This window comes from Schistocerca nitens, chromosome 3 (assembly GCF_023898315.1).
Source record: "Schistocerca nitens isolate TAMUIC-IGC-003100 chromosome 3, iqSchNite1.1, whole genome shotgun sequence".
In the NCBI taxonomy this organism is placed as follows: Eukaryota; Metazoa; Arthropoda; class Insecta; order Orthoptera; family Acrididae; genus Schistocerca; species Schistocerca nitens.
Window position 1 is genome coordinate 484,660,283 of NC_064616.1, and position 17,959 is coordinate 484,678,241.

Consider the following 17,959-nt stretch of genomic DNA (forward strand, 5'->3'; position numbering starts at 1 on the left):
AAAAGAGAACCTCCAGTATGAATATCAAGAGCTCAGATGGAAAACCAGTCCTAAGCAAAGAAGGGAAATTAAAATGGTTGAAGGAATAGATAAAGGGTGTATACAAGGGCAATGTACTTGAGGGTAATGTTATGGAAATGAAAGAGGACGTAGATGAAAATGAATTGTGAGATGCGATACTGAATTAAGAGTGTGACATAGCACTGAAAGATCTAAAAAAAGTTGAAACAAGGCCCCAGGAGCACACAACATTCCGTTAGGGCTACTGATAGCCTTGAGAGATCCAGCCATGATACAACTCTTCCATCTGGTGAGCAAGATGTATGAGACAGGTGAAATGCTCTCAGAAGAATATAATAAATCCAATTCCAAAGAAAGCAGGTCTGAGAGGTGTGAAAATTACCAGGATACCAGTTTAATGAGTTACAATTCCAAAAATGGGGAACATCATTTTGGATTCCGTAGAAATGTAGGAACATGTGAGGCATTACTGATCATATGACCTACCTTAGAACATAGGTTAAGGAAAGGCAAACCTACAGTTATATCAATTGTAGACTCAGAGAAAGTTTTTCACAATGTTGACTGGAATACTCTGTTTCAAATTCTGAAGCTGACAGCGGTAAAATACAGGGAGCGAAAGGCTATCTACAATTTGTACAGAAACCAGATGGCAGTTATACGTGTTGAGGGGCATGAAAGAAAAGTAGTGGTTGATAAGTGAGTGAGACAGGGTTGTAGCCTACCATCAATATTATTCAATCTGTATATTGAGCAAGCAGTAAAGGAAACAAGAGAAAAATTTGGAGTAGGAATTAAAGTCCAGGATGAAGAAATAAAAACTTTGAGGTTTGCTAATGACACTGTAATTCTGTCAGAGACAGCAAAGGACTTGGAAGAGCAGTTGAACATAATGGACAGTGTCTTGAAAAGAGAATATAAGATGAAGATCAGCAAAAGAAAAATGATGATACTGGAATGCAGTCGAATTAAATCAGGTGATTCTGAGGAAGTTATATAAGGAAATGAGACCCTTAAAGTAGTAGTTGGGCAGCAAAATAGCTGATGATGGTCAGAGTAGTGAGGATATAAAATGCAGACTGGTGATGGAAAGGAAACCATTTCAGAAGAAGAGAATTTTGTTAACATCGAGTATAGATGTAAGTGTCAGGAAGTCTTTTATGGAGTATAGCCATGTATGGAAGCGAAACATATATGATAAAGAGTTTAGACAAGAAGAGAATAGAAGCTTTTGAAATGTGGCATTATAGAAGAATGCTGAAGATTAGATGGTAGCTAATGTAACTAACGAGGAGACGCTGAATATAATTGGGGAGAAGGATTTGTGGCACAACTTGACTAGAAGAAGTGTAGGACACGTTCTGAGGCATCAAGGGATCACCAATTTAGTATTGGAGTGAAGCTTGGAGGGTATAAATCTTAGAGGGAAGAGGCTTGCACAAGATAGGGTAGCATGGAGAGCTGCATCAAACCAGTCTTTGGACTGAAGACTACAACAACAAGGACAACAACAACAATCAAGAGGTCATTTGCTGCACAAAATCCTGCACCAGCAACGTTTCGGTGATTATGGTTGACTGTAGAGGCTGCAGGAGGCTTCCAAAAACTTGTTGAGTCCATGCCACATCCACTTACTGCACTACGCTGGACAAAATAATGTCTCACATGATACTAGGATCTGTCCAGTGATATTTGTCACTTGAGTCTATAGTTGTTGGTTGTGTGGGGGAATGGTTATGGTGCTTTAGGATATCTCCTGCCACTGTATCTGTTGTACAAGCTCATTGACCAGCCACAGATATACAAATTGCAGTATTTGATGGAAAGCTGCTTGAAGTTGCCAAGGCTGCTTTGAGTATTATGTAATGCCAAGATGCTTGAAGATATCAAGGATGCATTCAGTTGTGCCCTATTTGCTGCAAGATGTTCATGTGCTTGGAAGAAATGTTTCAAACGGTTTGGAATCAGATTAAAGCTGCAACATTTACATCAAAAAATGTATGATATAAACTTGCATTTAAATACAGGCAAATAAAAATATGTAGAGTAAGTGGAATCATTATCTGATAACATATAACAAATGTGTATAACTTTTGGCTAAACAATATATGTTGAATTATGATATACATTTAATTGGGCACCAGTCACTTTCTGTCAAAAAGTTTTAGTTTTACAGTACACATGCATCATCAGTCTGTAAGATGTTCAACTTAGAACCTTGAAATCAAGGATAAACAGTTGTGAAACTACATCAGCAGTTACAGATATGTAATCTGTAGGTAAGGAGAAATGAGTGTCTGGAACATGAAAACTGCTGCTTTGATGTGTAAACTATATACAAAAACAAAATCATTAATTATTTTATCAGTGACTATATGAATAGTATTATACAGCTATTCTAGCATTCTTCATTGTTTTATTTTGTCTTTTGAATGATTTCACAGAGACTGCAGTCAACAAGATAATGGATTTGAGAACACTTAATTCACCTGGAAGCTACATTTCTGCTGATCATCCAGTGCAACTTTTACTGTGTATCTCATTTTAGTGAACAATGAAAATTTAAGAGACCTAGATAATTTCTATGAAAGGAAACTGTGATGACTGAAGGGAATGCGACAAGCATTATCACGAGTATATGATATCTTCTACGATATTGCAATGTAAATCGTAACTCTTCCCATATATAGAACCCTATGTAATGGATTCTATTACTATGTGACCTACATAACAAGTAAATATAAAATAAAACTCCAGAATATAACAGGAAGCTCCCAACAGACCCACTGAATTAGAATACAAGTTTGGTGTTAGAAATCCTATGTACTTACAGAATATACGTGGAATGTGATAAAGCTATTGATATTATTGTTGCAAGAGTAAGGACAGTTGATATACTGTGAGTCATACATAATCTGAAAATGAAGTTAGAGGAAAGGAATGGAGTCAAAGAATGACAGTGTGTTGCAAAAGTGTTATGGGCAAATAAAAGAGCTAGTAGTGAATAAAGCCACTGATTTTGACAGGGTTCAGGCAGAAACACTGCCCCAGTTTCTTTCATAATTTTTGCATCATTGTTTCTAGGACACAAAGAGATGTGAGAGACCAAGACAATGTAAGTAGTCTATAATAATTTGTGAAACAAAGAAAGTCAATGTGAAATGCTACTTAACCTAGATCCTTATCTACCTTAAAATATGCACAAGTACTCTTCTCTTGAAAGTAGTTAATGATTACTGGCAGATAAAGCCTGAGGTCAACTGGATTCTGCAGAGAAATAAACACAAGATACATACTGGAAATCTGACTTGACCAACAAACAAAGTTTCTTTCAACAAATTTGAAGCACACTGCATTTGTGAAAGAATCCTGCTGCTCCTAGACTCACAGTGCAGCAAAATATTTATAACAACAATACATCTAGTTATTGCCAGAAAAATTTAGACAGCTAACTAGTCAATGATACATTAGTAGATAAATATACATACGAAAAATTTTACTCCACAGACAAGTGCTATGAACATACCAACAGTACAAATAACATGGTCAGGCTTACTAGTCCTGTCGTAAAATGTTCTAACTCAAGTCAGATTTCTGTCACTTGATACACACTGAGGTGAAAAAATTCATGGGATACCTCCTAATGTCATTTTGCACATACATTGGCCTGGTGCAATGCAGCTACTCGACATAGCATGGAATCTACAAGCCACTTGAAGACTCGTGCACAAATATTGAGCCATTCTGCCTCTATAGCTATCCTTAATTGGAAAACTGTAGCCAGTGCAGGATTCTGAGCATGAAATGATCTCTTGATTGTGTCCTATAAAATGTTCAATGGGTTGATGTCAGGCATTCAGGGTAACCGAATCATTTGCTCAAATAGTCCAGACTGTTATTCAAACCAATTAATCAAGACTATTACTCAAACCAATTGCGAACAATTGTGGCCCGGCATTGTTGCTTGGTAACATGAAATCCATGAGTGGCTGTAAATGGTCTCCAACTTGTTGAACATAGCTATTTCCAATAAATGATCAGTTCAGTTGCACCAGAGGACCCTGTCCACAATGTGGAAATATTCATCCATAACAGAGTGAATAAACATATAATTTTGAATGAAACAATAGAATTAATGGGCCAAAAATTGAATAATCTTTGGTCAAGTTTAATGCATTTTATGGTAAATTTCTGTGTATAGACTTACAACAATGATCAACAATATACTGCCACAAACAACTTGCCTAACATAGTCTAGGAACAATGTGAAGATTTATGTGCAGTTACAAAAGAAACAAACCTCTCCCCACAGTAAAATTCATAAAATTCACTAATAAGTTGGTCAGCACATATAGTGATGTGATAAAGAATTTTCAAGCTAAGCAGTTATCCTGTGGACCATAATTGTTAGTAAGACTTATGCTCTACTTAAATATTCAATCACTTAAAACTGAGGCTTACCACAGATCTCAATTTCATTCCTGGATAGAAAGTAAGTTTATAATATGTAACTACGTCCTCATTTGACAAGTATAGTCACATGATATAATTCCTGTTACAAATCACTATTGACAACACATTCTAGTCATAATAAAAGAAATACCTATCAGCATTAAAGCATATTATTATCAACAAGCACAAAGGAATCATGAAGTATTCAGACACTGCAAAGTGACTGCTACTTTAATGGATGGGGTCCAGCCATCCAGGAGTGAAGTATTTAAGCAGACAAAGCAATTTATGTAACAGAATATGCAGAATGTTTCCTTACTTACCATACATGTATTCTTGCTTATACAGTGAATTACACTGGGGTTTTCATAATGCTGCAAAATGAAATGACTAGTCATAAAATGCAAAACACTTCAAGTATAATTTCACAAGTACATGACACAGCAACATATGTGCTTTTTGAATAGGCAGAAAGTGTTGCAAATGAGAAAATATTGTCAGTACTGTATTTAATTTTATATCTATTACTGTATAACATAACAACAGTCAGCAATGAAATAAAATTAAGCAGAAGTGTAATCAAAAATCAATTAGAATTAAAAACATTTTTAAATAACTGTTATTGAAAACTAACACAAATTTCCAATTGAAAGGGAGGGGAATTTTTTTAAGGTCCCAGGTTAGAAGACCTCTGTTTGTTTCAAGGTACAAGGTGGTGCATGACTCACAAAGTACAGCTTAAATGCCCACATATTATATAACTAGTTCTCAAAATAGCTTGCATTTTACTCATCATAAAATTCTTTACCTGAAAAATTAACAATATTTTCCAAAAAGCTTTAATAACAGTACAGCACTTAAGTGCGCATAACTACAAATAATTACAAATGTTCCACCATCACTAACTCAAGTCACACAACAACAACAAAATAGTACAAATGGTGGTCTCTTATATGCATTCCTTTATGAGATTCTAAAATAGGTCATAAGATTGAAACACTGACCAAGAAGCATCATTTGTTCCAGGTACACTATTCTCAAGGTACAATAATCCCCAATCCAGTACAACAATTTAGGATCCATCCAACTACAACGAATTTCTGTTGTCAAGGCAGCTAAAAGTTTTCATGGAGCACCAGATGTTAGCTTTTATAAATAATATCGAAGAAATTGAATCCAAAGGAGAGGATATAGACATTATTTTGACTGATTTTCAGTGTGATGTAAAACAATGTACAGGACGGAGCTTAGATACGTCAGTGAAGAAATTTCTAATGAATCTCCATGTGTACATCGCAGTGTAAATAAAAGGTAAGAAACAAAATGTTTTCTGAGATTGTACGTTTCTGTTTCTGTGTTCTGAAATATATTCACAAGTGCACTGGAACAGAGGCACATAAAGCAATGGGAGATGTGGAACTGTCATTACTGCTCGAACAGCTTGATGGTCATTCTGTATGACAGAGATGCTGCTGAATCCAAAAGAACAGAAGAAGAACTTCTCTGGTCACAAAATGGAAAATACAACTTTGCAAGTTTATGACAACTTGTAATCACTTCAAGGAAACCATGAGGTGTCTTGGGTTTGGTTTGTGTTGACACATTTGGAGAGCCTAACTAACGATAAGTATTCTATCATGTCAAATGTATGGAAGTTACACATAACACACTGTCAAAACATGTATGTTTCCTGTCTGTCATTTGTGCTGATGAGCAGTAGTTTCTCCCCAAGTGTAGATATAGGGTTCTCATTTCATGTCTTCAAAATCTAACTCGTATGGGCAGAGATACTGGATGGATGTCAATAAAGATTACAAATATGTGATAAATGCTTTCCCATGGCTTGGCAAAGATTAAACTTGTCCTGATGGTGAACATCTTAGTAATTTTGCATTGAAGAAACTTCTACCCTATACCTAAATAAAGGAAGAAATTTTCTGTGTGAGAACTTTATGCCACTTTCTCTTGTGTGATATCTGAAAACCAACCAGACGACCTTCCTTGGTACAATAAACAGAATTAGAATGGGAATGCCAGAATGCATGAAGAAAGCTCACTAGAAACTATTCAAAACTGCAACTTTAAAAAAAGGTGATATGAACCTTATAGTATACCAGGGAAAGCCAGGCATTTTTTGTGATAATTCTGTTCCTTGCATCCAGATTTACAAATCTGAACTGACATGAACCCAAAGCCTAACAGTGGCATATTACAATGAAACCATATACAGAGTAAATGTTGTTGACCAGGTGGCTCACAAGTACTAAGTGAAAAATGTTGGAAGAATGTGGCCCGTTGATATTTTTACAATATTCTGTATTTAGCAGGCATCAATGGCTGGGTCATCTATAGAGAAGTAACAAAGCTCAAAACATGACAAGATTTCTTCTCAAGCTCATGGTGTAGCAGAAACCAAGGCAAGTCTACAAGAAATGTTTTATGACATTTCCCTATGTCTGTATAGATTACAGAGTATAGTCTACAGACAATGATGATCTGTTAGTATCTAACAGGAACATATTACACAGACAAACTGTAATGTCTAACTTAAGGTAACGTGTATCAAAGTGCACGCTTCTGTTAGATTGTGGTAACATACTGACTCTGTATTAGATGTTATTGTTTACTTGTAAAAAATATAATTTTGTTTGTAAACTGGTTGGCATGTTTATAAGAACACAATATTTCTTTATGATATTTTGAACATGTCTCCACTAATTGCATTTTTAAGTTGATTTGGACAATAAAATGAAAATATTCTATGCTTAGAGGTAAAACATAATGGCCATTGAATCAACTATCTGTTTCAGAAAAACTGATCCAACAAAATAGAAAAGGCTAGGAACAAGCTGTAAACATATGAACTATGGATTGGACATTTTTGTCCCAACTGTGATTCTAAGGGGTTTTAAAAATCCAGCATTTCTAGTGTTATTTATTCTTTAGATGAAGATTTAAATAATGACAAGCTGTGATATATTTCTCATATACTTCCTGCATCCTACTACCTTCAGTGCCAGTATTAGTCTCACTTGTTATTAATAAAACTAATAATATTACCAGAGACATGTCCATGGCTCCTTGAGATTAATATGAAAGTTTCAATGGCAGATCATTCAATTACAGTTATATACACCGAGAGGCTTACCTCATCTGGAATTTCTGTGAATACGGTTAAGTTCCAGTCATGTATTAAATAGTTGTAGCCATTTTCAAAATCTTCTTGTATCCTATGAAAACAAAAATCATGTCACTAAAGAAACACAAACATGTATGTGTTATGTAGTTAAAAATTATCAATTTACCTGTAATCTACAAAATGCAGATCTCCCACTTTCATTACCTCTTGTTTAATGAATAGCTCTTCTGCTTTACTGCTACAAAAGCACTTCTTATCTTCATTAGATACTTGCTTCACAGTAGTGTCTGCAACAAATTGACCTCTGTATTACATTACCATGCGTAATTGTCAGTCAAAATATAAAATTAATACTTAAGTCAAAAAATTTTAGTGTATTTTCAAAAGTAGCACTCATTTTTTAAGAACTTGCACCTTGCCGGGGTGTCTCATCTGAGATGTGGAGGAGGCCCTGCCGGCGGCGATAGAGAGCACTGGGTGCACCCGACTGCAAATTGTTGCTCATATCAGCACCAATAACTCCTGCCGTCTGGGTTCAGAGGTCATCCTCAGTTCGTACAGGCGGTTGGCGGAACTGGTGAAGGCGGAAAGCCTCGCTCATGGGGTGGAATCTGAGCTAACTATTTGTAGTATCGTTCCCAGAACCGATCGCAGTCCTCTGTTTTGGAGCTGAGGAGAAGGCTTAAACCAGAGGCTCAGACGATTCTGCGGAGATGTGGGGTGCAAATTTCTCGACCTCCACTAATGGGTGGAGAAACGTAGGGTCCCCCTGAATAGGTCAGGCATGCACTACATGCCGGAAGCGGCTACAAGGGTAGCGGAGTATGTGTGGAGTGCACATGTGGATTTTTTAGGTTGGAGAATTCCCTCCATAGGCTCGACAAGACTCCTCCTGAGACGCGGCACGGTAGGAGTAGGCAAAATGCAACAGGGAATAACAATATTAATGTGCTAATAGTAAACTGCAGGAGTGTCTATAGAAAGGTCCCAGAACTGCTCTCATTAATAAACAGTCACAATGCCCATACAGTACCAGGGACAGAAAGATGGCTGAAACCAGACGTAAACAGTAATGAAATCCTAAACTCAGATTGGAATGTATACCGCAGAGACAGGCTGGACAGTGAAGGGGGAGGCTTGTTTACAGCAATAAGAAGTGCAATAGTATCGAAGAAAATTGACGGAGATCTGAAATGTGAAATAATTTGGGTGAAGGTCACGGTTAAAGCAGGCTCAGACATGGTAATTGGATGTTTCTATAGGCCCCCTGGGTCAGCAGCTGTTGTGGCTGAGCACCTGAAGGATAATTTGGAAAATATTTCGAGTAGATTTCCCCACCATGTTTTAGTTCTGGGTGGAGATTTTAATTTGCTGGATATAGACTGGGAGACTCAAACGTTCATAATGGGTGGCAGGGACAAAGAATCCAGTGAAATTTTTTTAACTGCTTTATCTGAAAACTACCTTGAGCAGTTAAACAGAGAACCGACTTGTGGCGATAACGTATTAGACCTCCTGGTGACAAACAGACCCGAACTATTTGAAACAGTTAACGCAGAACAGGGAATCAGCGATCATAAAGCGATTACTGCATCGATGATTTCAGCTGTAAATAGAGATATTAAGAAAGGTAGGAAGATTTTTTTGTTTAGCAAAAGTTACAAAAAGCAGATTACAGATTACCTGATGGCTCAACACAAAAGTTTTGTCTCAAGTACAGATAGTGTTGGGGATCAGTGGACAACGTTCAAAACCATCGTACAATATGCGTTAGATGAGTATGTGCCAAGCAAGATCGTAAGAGATGGAAAAGAGCCACCGTGGTACAACAACCGAGTTAGAAAACTGCTGCAGAAGCAAAGGGAACTTCACAGCAAACACAAACATAGCAAAGCCTAGCAGACAAACAAAAATTATGCGAAGCGAAATGTAGTGTGACAAGGGCTATGCAAGAGGCGTTCAGTGAATTCGATTGTTCTGTGTACTGACTTGGCAGAAAATCCTAAGAGATTTTGGTCTTATGTCACAGTGGTAGGTGGATCAAAACAAAATGTCCAGACACTCTGTGACCAAAATGGTACTGAAACGGAGGATGACAGACTAAAGGCCGAAATACTAAATATCTTTTTCCAAAGCTGTTTCACAGAGGAAGACTGCACTGTAGTTCCTTCTCTAGATTGTCGCACAGATGACAAAATGGTAGATATCGAAATAGACGACAGAGGGATAGAGAAACAATTAAAATCGCTCAGGCTGCTGGACCTGATGGGATACCAGTTTGATTTTACACAGAGTACACGAAGGAACTTGCCCCCCTTCTTGCAGCGATGTACCGTTGGTCTCTAGAAGAGTGCAGTGTTCCAAATGATTGGAAAGGGGCACAGGTCATCCCTGTTTTCAAGAAGGGACGTCGAACAGATGTGCAGAACTATTGACCTATATCTCTAACGTCGATCACATGCAGAATTTTGGAACACGTATTATGTTCAAGTATAACGACTTTTCTGGAGGCTAGAAATCTACTCTGTAGGAATCAGCATGGGTTTCAAAAAAGACGGTCATGTGAAACCCAGCTCACGCTATTCGTCCATGAGACTCAGAGGTCCATAGACACGGGTTCACAGGTAGATGCCGTGTTTCTTGACTTCTGCAAGGCGTTCGATACAGTTCCCCACAGTCGTTTAACGAACAAAGTAAGAGCATATGGACTATCAGACCAATTGTGTGATTGGATTGAAGAGTTGCTAAATAACAGAACGCAGCATGTCATTCTCAATGGAGAGAAGTCTTTCGAAGTAAGAGTGATTTCAGGTGTGCCGCAGGGGAGTGTCGTAGGACCGTTGCTATTCACAATATACATAAATGACCTTGTGGGTGACATTGGAAGTTCACTGAGGCTTTTTGCAGATGATGCTGTGGTATATCGAGAGGTTGTAACAATGGAAAATTGTACTGAAATGCAGGAGGATCTGCAGAGGATTGACACATGGTGCAGGGAATGGCAATTGAATCTCAGTGTAGACAAGTGTAATGTGCTGTGAATACATAGAAAGATAGATCCCTTATCATTTAGCTACAAAATAGCAGGTGAGCAACTGGAAGCAGTTAATCCCATAAATTATCTGGGAGTACGCATTAGGAGTGATTTAAAATGGAATGATCATATAAAGTTGATCGTTGGTAAAGCAGATGCCAGACTTAGATTCATTGGAAGAGTCCTAAGGAAATGCAATCCAAAAACAAAGGAAGTAAGTTACAGTACGCTTCTTTGCCCACTGCTTGAATACTGCTCAGCAGTGTGGGATCCATACCAGATAGGGTTGATAGAAGAGATAGAGAAGATCCAACGGAGAGCAGTGCGCTTCATTACAGGATCATTTAGTAATTGTGAAAGCGTTACGGAGATGATAGATAAACTCCAGTGGAAGACTCTGTAGGAGAGACGCTCAGTAGCTCGGTATGGGCTTTTGTTGAAGTTTTGAGAACATACCTTCACCGAAGAGTCAAGCAGTATATTGCTCCCTCCTACGTATATCTCGCAAAGAGACCATGAGGATAAAATCAGAGAGATTAGAGCCCACACAGAAGCATACCGACAATCCTTCTTTCCACAAACAATAGGTGACTGGAATAGAAGGGAGAACCGATAGAAGTACTCAAGGTACCCTCCGCCACACACCATCAGGTGGCTTGCGGAGTATGGATGTAGATGTAGATGTAACAAGGTAAACTGATTTTGATAGAAAGTTTAATGTATGAATAAAATTATTTACATCTATTCCTTAAATCTATACTCATTTTATAGAAGTAAGAGTAACCAGCAACTGCTGTCAAGAACTGGACTCATCCTGAGATGCACTTGCCACAAATAATCATATCTCACTTGAGTCTACCTGTCTTATGAGATTTTACTGATTACCCTCACATTCAGGATAATTTTTTATCAATGGAATTTACTCAAACAATTCCTTCCTCAGACTGCATTCTGTTTGAAGTAGTACTGTATTATTTTTAACTTATGTATGTGAAATTTTTAAAAACCATAAATTTTAGTATAAATTCGCATTTTAGTTTTGACAACAGTGACTAAAAGAATCATGAAGAGAAATGTTGGTAGTAAGAGTTGAACAAAGTATATTTTTTACAGCTGAAGACAAAACACTCAAGAGTGTTACACTGTAAAATAATTGATACACATTACAAAAATGATTTATACCATAGCACAAGTGTATTAGAGATTGCTGAATAATTATTGCTTGAGTTGTAGGAAAGACTTCTTGTTAACAGCCACAATTAAGGTGGAAGTATCTGTTTCATCTCTGTTCTCGGGTTGTGATGTATCATGAAGGAACAGTAGATTTTTTCCCCTAATGAAATAACATAATAATGAAGCAAAAAAGTACCTGCATGAGGAATGAACAAAAGAAAGGGTTGGTAGATTGGAACAACTTGCAGTTATTACAGTTATTAGAAATTTGACCACTGGCTCATGTGTGGAAAGAAGAGAAAGGGAAAATGCATTTTCTTTTTATGATACCCTCTTTGCATTTGCTAGAAACGATTTAGGAGTAAATATTTCAGAATAGCTGGATGGACAATTGAAAGGTGCTTATTGCTATCATTAGTTCAGTTCCTTAATCACAACATAGTCATTCAGCAGTATCGTGTATACATTGTAAACCTAAGGCAATAAACACAGTGTTGAGTATGATTCCAACTGAGACTGTACCCCAAGTTCAAAAAGGATTCAAATGGCTCTGAGCACTATGAGACTTAACATCTGAGGTCATCAGTCCCCTAGAACTTAGAACTACTTAAACCTAACTAACCTAAGGACATCACACAAAAACATGCCCGAAACAGGATTCAAACCTGCAACCGTAGCGGTCGTGCGATTCCAGACTGAAGTGCCTAGAACCGCTCGGCCACACCGGCCGTCTGTACCCCAAGTTCCAATACATTTTTTTCTATTTCCACTGCACATATATAAACTAATACATGAAAATGATCACATCACAAATATGCGTAATTCCATGTGCGTACACAGCATTTACCACCTCCTACAAGAATTGTAAGTACAACAATGCGACCTTGATATCCATTTATCTGACACAGATGTTTCCCATAATTCAGCAGACTCCCATTCTGCCATTCATGTTTCACAGAATATTCTTCAAAAACTGTTCATTTTATAATATAATGCAGATTGTGCTTGTCTGGTATTGTGGTCTGTGCTGGTATGTTTCAATTTTTTCTACATGGTAGTAGCATCTTTCAAGACACTATATTTAGCAACCATAAAATCCTGTAATAGGGTTAAAAAGTAAAACAAGACCAGCAGACATTTCCTAGCTTGAGTTAACCCCAAATTGATGCTATGTTGGGTTGGTGCTGGTCATTAGGGGAGAAGAGAGTATTTGAGTACTGTTATGATGATGGTATAAATTATTGATTGCCATAATACAGTACCATTGAGAAAAGAAACTTTGATATTAACATAATTTCAGCAGTCCAGTCTTATGGAAGACATGTACTTCAGATGCACTCTAGAAAAGTTGTTTCCTCCTGTCAAAGGGATTTGGTACTCCAGTCTCAGTTTAGCATGTAGACCTAAGCAGTAGGTGAAAGTGCACGACATCAGAAATGAGAAAATATGAAAATCTGATGCAAGACACTTAAGCTTCTTGAGTAAATAAATATTATTGTTTTGGCATAGAAAACAATGTCAACAGTGAAAATTAGTTCAACACTAGAAAAAAAATTTCTTAAAAAGTAAAAACTGATGACCAAGAGCAGAGTCATATTAGTAGTCAATATATGTGATGCAAACATTTTATTATTAAGCTTGAGAAAAAAAACTTTAAATTGATTCAACTACATGTTCTTTGTACACTGTGGGTGTGGGGGCCTCAGGGGTGAATGAAAATGTCAAAAAGTGAAAGAGAAAGATATAAAGATTACTATGTAGCATCCTCATTAACTTGAGGACATCATGGGTGGAAGACAAATGGATTAGACAGGTATGGTTAGGCATTCTTTTTCAAGGGAGCATTTCCTGCATATCCATTGCGATATTTGATGACACTATAGACACTGTAAATATGAATGAGTGGAAGTAAATTTGAAGCCTGTTGCTCCTTTAATTAAGTCCAGTGTGTTAAGAACTGAACTTCATAGTTCGAAGTAGATGTCAAGAGCATTAACGATTTAAATATGAAGACATACAGGATTACTTTATTTGATTGGACAGTTGTAGTTGGTTCAATAGAAGCAGAAGTTTACGTGTTAAGCATAATTCTGACCCACCAGGCCTAATGAATGAAAATAAAAACATGTTACAGTTATAATAATATTTACCTATAATTGGTGACTGTGAACCAATCTCATCTTCCTCCAAGTTCTCTTTTGCTTCACCTACACACATGTATATTCCACATATTTTTAACTCAGAATCACAAGGTTCATTGGGGATCTTTGGATACCTAAAACGAAACACACCAAGGAAGAATGTTTTGTTGGAATTTGTCTAGGAAAGTGGCATCGCAGTCCACACATACTAATAACTCAAAATACTCACATAAAGAGTTGAATGATATTGTTTGAGTTATCATCATCTGATGTTTCCAGTTTTGGGATCTCTTCACTTGTAGCTTCCATGAGTATGTGAATAATGGCTGTAAAGAAATTTGTGTTGTAAGCAGACTCACATTACGTACAGTATTCTGATAAAAAATTTAGGAAATACGTCTTTATATAAAGCAAACCAAATCTCTGAATACAATGTGGTGTTTCACATACCTATATACCAGTATGCTTTATTATCACCTCAGTATTGAGGATTGTGAGGCATTTGCAAAGACATCTACTGAAGCATTTGGAAACTGTATTGTAATGCTGTCATTAACAAATGAGGTTGAAGTACTTGATGCAAATGAAAAGGTGAATGGAATAGTCTATCTACTTCCTGAGAAATGGTGTCTTTTGTTATATGATTATTTTAGGTGTTATATTAATACCTGCTACAACCATGTTCATATCTGAAATTGAAATTCTAAGACTGTGATACCGGCAAGTTCTGATTTCAGAATGAGATTTTCACTCTGCAGCGGAGTGTGTGCTGATATGAAACTTCCTGGCAGATTAAAACTGTGCGCCCGACCGAGACTCGAACTCGGGACCTTTGCCTTTCGCGGGCAAGTGCTCTACCATCTGAGCTACCGAAGCACGACTCACGCCCGATACTCACAGCTTTACTAGTGCCAGTACCTCGTCTCCTACCTTCCAAACTTTACAGAAGCTCTCCTGCGAACCTTGCAGAACTAGCACTCCTGGAAGAAAGGATATTGCGGAGACATGGCTTAGCAGGAGAGCTTCTGTAAAGTTTGCAAGGTAGGAGACGAGGTACTGGCACTAGTAAAGCTGTGAGTACCGGGCGTGAGTCGTGCTTCGGTAGCTCAGATGGTAGAGCACTTGCCCGCGAAAGGCAAAGGTCCCGAGTTCGAGTCTCAGTCAGGCGCACAGTTTTAATCTGCCAGGAAGTTTCAAGTTCTGATTTCTATGATGGGTAAAAGCAATGACAGTCATGAACATTTCTGGGTTTTGCCTGTTACATTGTTATTCGAAATATCAAAGAAGGAAGCTAATAGAAAAGAATGTCATGTACAACTGTGCTTACAGAGCAGTATCATAAGTTATTTTAGAATTACTTTGTGTTTGTTAGAAGCACTGCTACTGAAAATCTACTCCTCGCTACTAAAATTTAAAAGCGCTGTTAAGGTTCGCCACAGCTGAATCCACTTTGTAGCTGTGTTTTAAAACTTGCTCTCACCATTATTCTGCTAGAATTGGTAATAATTCACTCATAACATTCTGGAATAATGGCAGTTATGATGATTTTACTGTCTTAAATAACATTCTGGTAATTAAAAATAGACTGTGATGTGGAGTCGAAAGAAAAGTTTTGCTATCAACATCGCAGACAAGCATATCACTGTTTCAAATTGATCGTAAAAGAACTAAAATTAAACGAGTGGAGTTATATTTCTACGTGCACCTCCAAGATACGTAAGAATGAGGGTTCTAATATATTTCACCATTATATATTCCAGATACTGTATCACCCATGTGTCGCTTGATCTTTATTTCTGAATTTCTGGTTTCTCGGAACAGCTTAGCATATAGGAAAGAAGGTGACTTACGTATCCACATATACCCTTTCCATATCTATGTCTTTCCACAAAGCACATGTTGATGAACAGTACCAACTTTCATATTATGTGTAATCCACAAATCTACAGACTAACACGTGTAACAGCATATGAAACCTCTCAGGGTATAATTTCTTCTTAAAAGTCGCACACGATAAAATATAGTAAATACTTTTTCTGAAAAATAAGCAGCTGAAACAAACCGTTATTTACATTGTGAATCATAACATACAGTAAATTTATTTCACAGCTTATGTTCCAAACACCAATAATGAAAACGCGTTTGGTTATTAACATTTACGAAACTATTCGTCATCGATTATCGTAAAAAATCTGTATCCTTTCTTTTATTTGATTTTACTCACATAATGCAGCGAGTAACGTGAGACACAAAGCAAACTGCGCCATTCTTCAACCTTCACACAAAACAGAAAGAACGAGACGCTCTTCCAACAGATGCGCAGCAACTAATACGATTTCTGTGGTTTATGCACTGCTGCCAACACACGACAGCGTATGTGCCAGCGATTTTTGCTAGTGCTTGATTTCACGTGTCGTGTATCGTGCTTACGCTGCAGACAAATATAACGATCGTGACTAAATCAGAAATAGCTTAGAGGACAAAATGCAGGAAATGGTTCAAATGGCTCGAAGCACTATGGGACTTAACATCTGAGGTCATCAGTCTGCGCAAGTTGCCGAAGTAGCTTCAAATCGAAAGACTTGCACACGGCGAACGGTCTACCCAACGGGTGGCCCTAGTCACACGATATTTATTTAGTCACCTAGACTTAGAACTACTTAAACGTAACTAACCTAAGGACATCACACACATCCATGCCCGAGGCAGGATTCGATCCTGCAACCGTAGCAGCAGCACGGTTCTGGACTGAAGCGTCTAGAAACGCTCGGTCACAACGGCCGACAAAATGCAATACATAGCAGCCTGAGTGTCGCTCTCCAAGAACTGTTGCTAGCGTACTATGGTTAACTAGTGACAGATATGCTGAATATTTAAGTCTGTCCAGCGATGGGCTTTTTAGTGTTCTACTGGAAATGTTAATACGTAAATAAGTTTGTATAACGCGATCGAGTAACGTTACAAAGAATCAAAACTGAAAGGGAGCTTGGGAGATTTATTATTGCTGCGATGGTGGGTTATGCTTTAGTAGCACTATGAGCACGTACAAAAGTAATTTCGGTGTTAATGACAATCCTTTTTTGTTTCAGCTCATAATGATTTGAAGTTTCTGAGAAGGACTTGCTAATGACGTTGAACATCATAGGTTACGATCCTTCACGTCACAAATGACCGCCCTTAGTCTGCATTTTACTGTTCATTACTTCTAGTGCATCATGTATGTTCACCTCTCTAACTTCGTTTCACGTTCGACTTAGTGTGTGTTACACAGGTGGTGTGGGTTCACAGAATGGATCAGCTAGCGAAAGACCACGATTCAATTCCTCAACAGGCGCAAATCAACTTTTAATGCTTATCAACTTTTAATGTACAACAGATGTCTTTGATTTTAATAAGAGAAATAGCATGGTACATAAAATATCGCTGCAGACTAAAAATCGATTCTGAAAATAATTTGCTTAAATCAGTGCTTAATGTATTGGTTTAGCGTAATTTATAAGTAATAGCTATCCGAGAAATGCTTGGCCTGAATTGCATTTGTCCGAAAATCTGAGAAGTAACATGTGTCATGGAATTGATTTCAGAGCTGAAAATCTGAGAAGTAACATGTGTCATGGAATTGATTTCAGAGCTAGCATAGCAACATAATAGAACCATTTTTACAAAATCATGATTTACAGAATATAAAATCGAAAGGCGCACTCACCATTATCATTAATTTACTTCGACCAAAGATTGTGACTTCTGTTCACTAGCCTTCTTTCTATGGTTATTAGAACGTTTTAAAGGCCTCTGGAAAATGGTTTGGGGGGGGGGGGGCAAGAATGCCATTTATTTCAATCGTTCTGCCTACATTTGCGAAATATTTATTATTTTGTTATTATTATTATTTATTCAGCAAACGGCTTTTACTTCTGTCTTGTATCTTTTGTCATTGGTGTCACGAGTCGTTAACGGATTTGATGTCTGCAGCTGGTATGATCCGCTAGTGAACGAGCA

General features: G+C 37.5%; 1 protein-coding gene across 1 annotated transcript; it reads right to left on the reverse strand.

Moving 5' to 3' along the window:
• Window positions 1-7,585: 7,585 nt before the first annotated feature.
• LOC126249286 (uncharacterized) lies at window positions 7,586-16,240 on the reverse strand. The gene is made up of 5 exons (XM_049950940.1): window positions 16,185-16,240; window positions 14,190-14,286; window positions 13,970-14,094; window positions 7,779-7,899; window positions 7,586-7,703 (listed from the first exon to the last, which is right to left on the reverse strand). Exons 1-5 carry the CDS (start codon window positions 16,225-16,227, stop codon window positions 7,586-7,588), a joined length of 504 nt encoding a protein of 167 aa, XP_049806897.1. The 5' UTR covers window positions 16,228-16,240.
• Window positions 16,241-17,959: the final 1,719 nt, after the last annotated feature.